The following is a 4,518-nucleotide window of genomic DNA, read 5'->3' on the forward strand; positions in this document are numbered from 1 at the left end:
TTTCCCAAATTCTATCTTTGCATTCCCACTTGTACCTCATCAAGGACTTTTTAAAGGTTTTGTCAGGGTCGATCCATCTGACTTCACCGATTTCAAATAACTGATGAACTCAAGCATGTCAAGTTTTGATCTGTTCCTAACCAACGAAACTTTACCTTCATTTTCCAGTGGTTTTCATTAAATTGATCCCATCTCCTGTTACTAACACCATCGTTCATTTGTTTGTCATTTCCTGAATCGTACACGAGACCAAGGCGCGTGATGCACACATTAAACTCGGTAACAGACGTTAGCCATGTGGATTTTCCACCCAACGAAAGCAATCTAACTCCTGATCTACTCAGTTTGACGATTACAATCTCTCTTCTGCAGAGTCTATCTGGGATCCCTAAAGTTTACATCAGTTGGAAACTAACAAGCACAGAACTTTCTCCTATGAAACACGCTTCGCAGCGTGACGTGGTGCGAAGCCAGCAGCGCTGAACCACATTACGACATGTTTAGACAACCCTATATGAATCACTTGAGTTTTGACTGTTACTAAGCCCCTCGAGAAAAAAAGGAAGGCTTTACCTATTTCCTCTATTTTATTAAAATATCTACAAGAGCAGGATGTCTTAACCAGTTGAGGTTTTCCGCCTTGGTTAACGACTCTCGTAAACCAGTCGAACTGTTCAGTGGCGTGAGTGCATCAAGCGGTATGACCGCCTAATGATAAGATACTGGACTATTTTAAGCGCTCTTTCAAAAGCCTATTGTGTCTTTGAGTTTTGTCTTCGTTGAAAAAGAAAGTGTAAAACCGATTGATTTGCTTTGTAGAAAGATATTGCCTCAGTAATTTTACAGTGTTTGCGGTCTTTGTCCGGAGCCGCGCTTGGACAAGCCACTAAAAACATATCGAAATTATCAGTTGCCCTTGAAAGAGCCTTTGGGCAAGAATCATGAAGAATAAAAAAACTATAATAAAGAAAATCCTTTGTAGATGCCGGCTTTTCAACTGATACAAACATCTCAGTAAGAAGCTGTGAGACGGTTCCACACAGGTAATTGGCTAAAAGAAACGGAGCTGTTTTGTTAGTTTTATTTTGATGTCCTTGAGATCTAAACAAATAGCCTAATCATGGTCATTTCAATCTCAATTTTCGACAGGATGGGTGTACTTGGCATTTTAAGAGTAACAAAGATTAATTAATTATATATGCCGATCGACTCGGGACGAAAGATACTGCCCCGCGTGGTTCGAGAAAAACCGTCGTAGGTTTTTGCCTTTTTGAACGCTGAAGTGCTGTGTTTGATAGCTAAAGTGGAAAGTGGCTCTTCATACACAAAATTTGGATCGAAACACAACTTATTCTACTCTAGTGCATTCATTTTTTTCGGCACCTAACAACGCTTTTCTTTATCTAATCAACGTACTTCCAAGAATTTAATTACAAAGTTAAATACAACAAACACCAGTTTCAAACTTGCAAGTGAATAATTTGCTCCCTACATTCTGAGACAAAAAGGTTGTTGCGTAGGAACAGTTTTTTTTTCACGTTTTGTATTGAGAACAAAGTAAAAGTGCTGCTAGAATTCTACGACAACTTTTTGGGCCTGAAGTTATACAGACTTAGGATATGAATAACATGATCTAGTTTAGACGATCAGTTTTCTATAGAAAATAGGACAATAACCTGCCTCACAGAACGAAAGCTTTATTTAGTTTTCTCAGTTTTAAAAGATGGCATTCCAACTTGAAGCAGAAAGTCCAATTTTTACAGCAATAGACTGTATCGACGAACTTCGTGTGCTACGAGTTTCGAAACAAGCAGACTAATTTGACACTGGTATCAGATTCCTCCCCTCAACTTTCTTTCCTTTATAATATACTAGATGATGTCAAATTCTAAATATGCTATTTACAGTGCTGATTTTGAACAGTAAATATCCTGACATAAATAAGAAAATACTGTAAGCTAATACTCCTTCTTACTGATGGTGATTTTGATTGATAGATTCAACTCCTTCTTGTGGTCCTTGCCCGAGGAGTTTTATTATAGTTTCCATTTCCTTGGAATCTCGCCCAACATAAAATGTCTTCATTTTTCAAATTGTCAACCTTCTGGCCCACAACTATTTTGCCTCAATACAAAGTGGACTTTTAGGGCAAAATTTCTTCTTTTAATCTGCTTCTTGAGTTCGTCTTTGTGTGACGCTTACCGAATGTTGCACGACTGGCATCCTTCGTAAACAACACTGTTTTCTTAACAGCGATAATGGAAATGAAATATTCCAAGTTTAGGATAATTTTTTTGCCATTGTTCCAGCGTTAGTCTAGATTGGAGCTGGTCTTCCAATAGCAAATATCCTGTCGCAAATTTTTTTTGTCAGCGACTGAACGACACATGTTTCTGTGGATAGATTTGACGGAGACGTCACCCGCTTACAGTTGATTGAAACGGTTATTTAAATAATGCTATCTTGTCTCCATGTTAAAAGAGCGTAGTCTTTATTTCCTCGGTAGGATGTCAGTAGGACGCCAGAGGAGCTTGTGCGGCAGCAATGCTAGCGCTATTGTCCATATGATAGTGTTCGTGATTCTGTGTCGATGGTAAGCGGTTAAACCATTCCGACATTGGCGGGTAAGTTGAAGCGGTGTGGAAAGCTGGTGAATTTGTCCTGCCGGAAGACACGCTTTCATCGTGAGGACTTGTCGAACCAAGAGAGTCCGAGGGCTTCGCATGGAGCTTCATGTGCTTTCGAAGGGAACTTGGGTGGGTATAGCTTTTGTTACATCCTTCTATTTTGCAGATGTAAGGTTTATCAGACGTATGAACATGCGAATGCTTCTTTCTATCACTCGAATTTGCGAAACGTCGATCGCAACCGGGGTATTCGCACATGAACGGTTTCTCACCGGTGTGCGTTCGCTTGTGGATCTTTAGGTTTTCTGATCTAGCGAAGAGCTTTCCACAGCCAGGGAATGGACATGAGAAAGGCTTTTCTCCCGTGTGCACACGAATGTGGTTGATAAGCTTATACTTGGCTTTAAAAGGTAGTCCATTACGAGGGCAATCTTTCCAGAAGCACACATGAGAACTGCTTTCCGGTCCACCAACATGATCTTCAGAAAGATGCGCTACTACGTCGTGCATTCGAAAGAATTGTCTCCCACAAGGCTTTCCTTTACTGCCCGGTTCGATCCATTCACAAACCACCACATGACTCAAAGGCTGGCGCAGGTAACTTCCAGGCATGGTTAGCCCTGCGTGCTGCATAAATTCGTAGCGCGGTGCAGCGAAAGGGCTCGCGTATTGCGAATGATGAGGCTCATATTTGTCGTCTCGGGTATAATATTCCATGCCTTTACTGAACCTGTAAGGCCCGGTTAGAGGTCCGCCAGTCTGTTGATAGTGAGAGCCAGGCGGGTCGTGAGCGTGAGCAACAGAATAAAACCCGTGAGGTGAACCATTAGTACCGTCTCGATGTGGCTCTTGCAGGCTATTGTAGTGGCTTGGGTGAAGCTGGTGTATAACTGAGCCAGGGAACATGTTGAGTTGTCGCTGGTTGCTGCCTGCTCTAGCGACAGTTGTGTCAGATGCTAGATTTATACTGCTGTTAGGTGGACGAACAGCTGCGACGCTAGAACTGGTGAAGCTATCAGGTCCGGTGAATATGAACTCATGAGTAGACGGACGAGCGGAGGACCGCACGCCTTGGGCTGGCGTAAAAGGATAGTGCGAGCCATTTGGAACGTTGAAAGAGTCTTGCACTGTACTCATTCTTTTGTCTTTAAGGCTTTGACGGGTCACTTTCTCCACAATATAATCGCGTGAGAAACCGGACAGAAAACTTAAATGAATCAATCGGGTTGGCTCTTTGTTTAATTCACAGTTTTGTCATCCTCCCATGGAACTAAATAAGCATCTGTGTCGTGCTGGGCAAGTCGAACTCTTCGACTAGGAAATGCACGAACATTCCGCAAAACCTCTCACACAGCGAAGCGCGGTTAACTTGTACAAAATGCGCGGGATTTGAAAGCTGCTGTCGTAGTGTTATCCTTTGAAGTCGACTCACCGTTCATCCAAGCATCTGTACTTGGTTGTGTTCGGAGCCCAGCGTGAGTTCTCGGTCTATTGTAACTGAACTACACCGGTCTTTGATTGGCATTAGCAAGTTGTTGATATTTCGTTATCCAATCATCGCGTTAACGCCCCCGGGGTGTTTGGGTTGATAAATATTTTACGATGTGTTCGCCCTATCGAATCCAATCAATTGTTAGTGTTTTAATAGCAATCGTCTTATTCGAACAATCTCATTTGCAATCTAGAGAAACAATATGGAAAAAGATTCTCGCATCAAACTCGAACAATCAAACCAAAAAAAGAAAACGATCACTGTTCACACTTAGAGATTTTGTTTGTCACCTTCTTGAGTGGAATAGGATTAATTTGCATTGTCAATATTTGTCCTGAGGTGCCGACAAGTAATTTTCAAATATTTACTATTCGTATAAGGACGGTTTGATTAAGGGGA

The 4,518-nt window shown here is 41.7% G+C and overlaps 1 protein-coding gene across 1 annotated transcript; it reads right to left on the bottom strand.

Annotated features, from left to right (window-relative positions):
- Positions 1-1,681: 1,681 nt before the first annotated feature.
- LOC131792518 (zinc finger protein ZIC 4-like) lies at positions 1,682-4,111 on the bottom strand. The gene has a single exon (XM_059109907.2). It carries the CDS (start codon positions 3,762-3,764, stop codon positions 2,511-2,513), a length of 1,254 nt encoding a protein of 417 aa, XP_058965890.1. The 5' UTR covers positions 3,765-4,111; the 3' UTR covers positions 1,682-2,510.
- Positions 4,112-4,518: the final 407 nt, after the last annotated feature.

The sequence above is a fragment of the Pocillopora verrucosa genome, chromosome 8, assembly GCF_036669915.1.
Source record: "Pocillopora verrucosa isolate sample1 chromosome 8, ASM3666991v2, whole genome shotgun sequence".
NCBI classification, from domain to species: domain Eukaryota; kingdom Metazoa; phylum Cnidaria; class Anthozoa; order Scleractinia; family Pocilloporidae; genus Pocillopora; species Pocillopora verrucosa.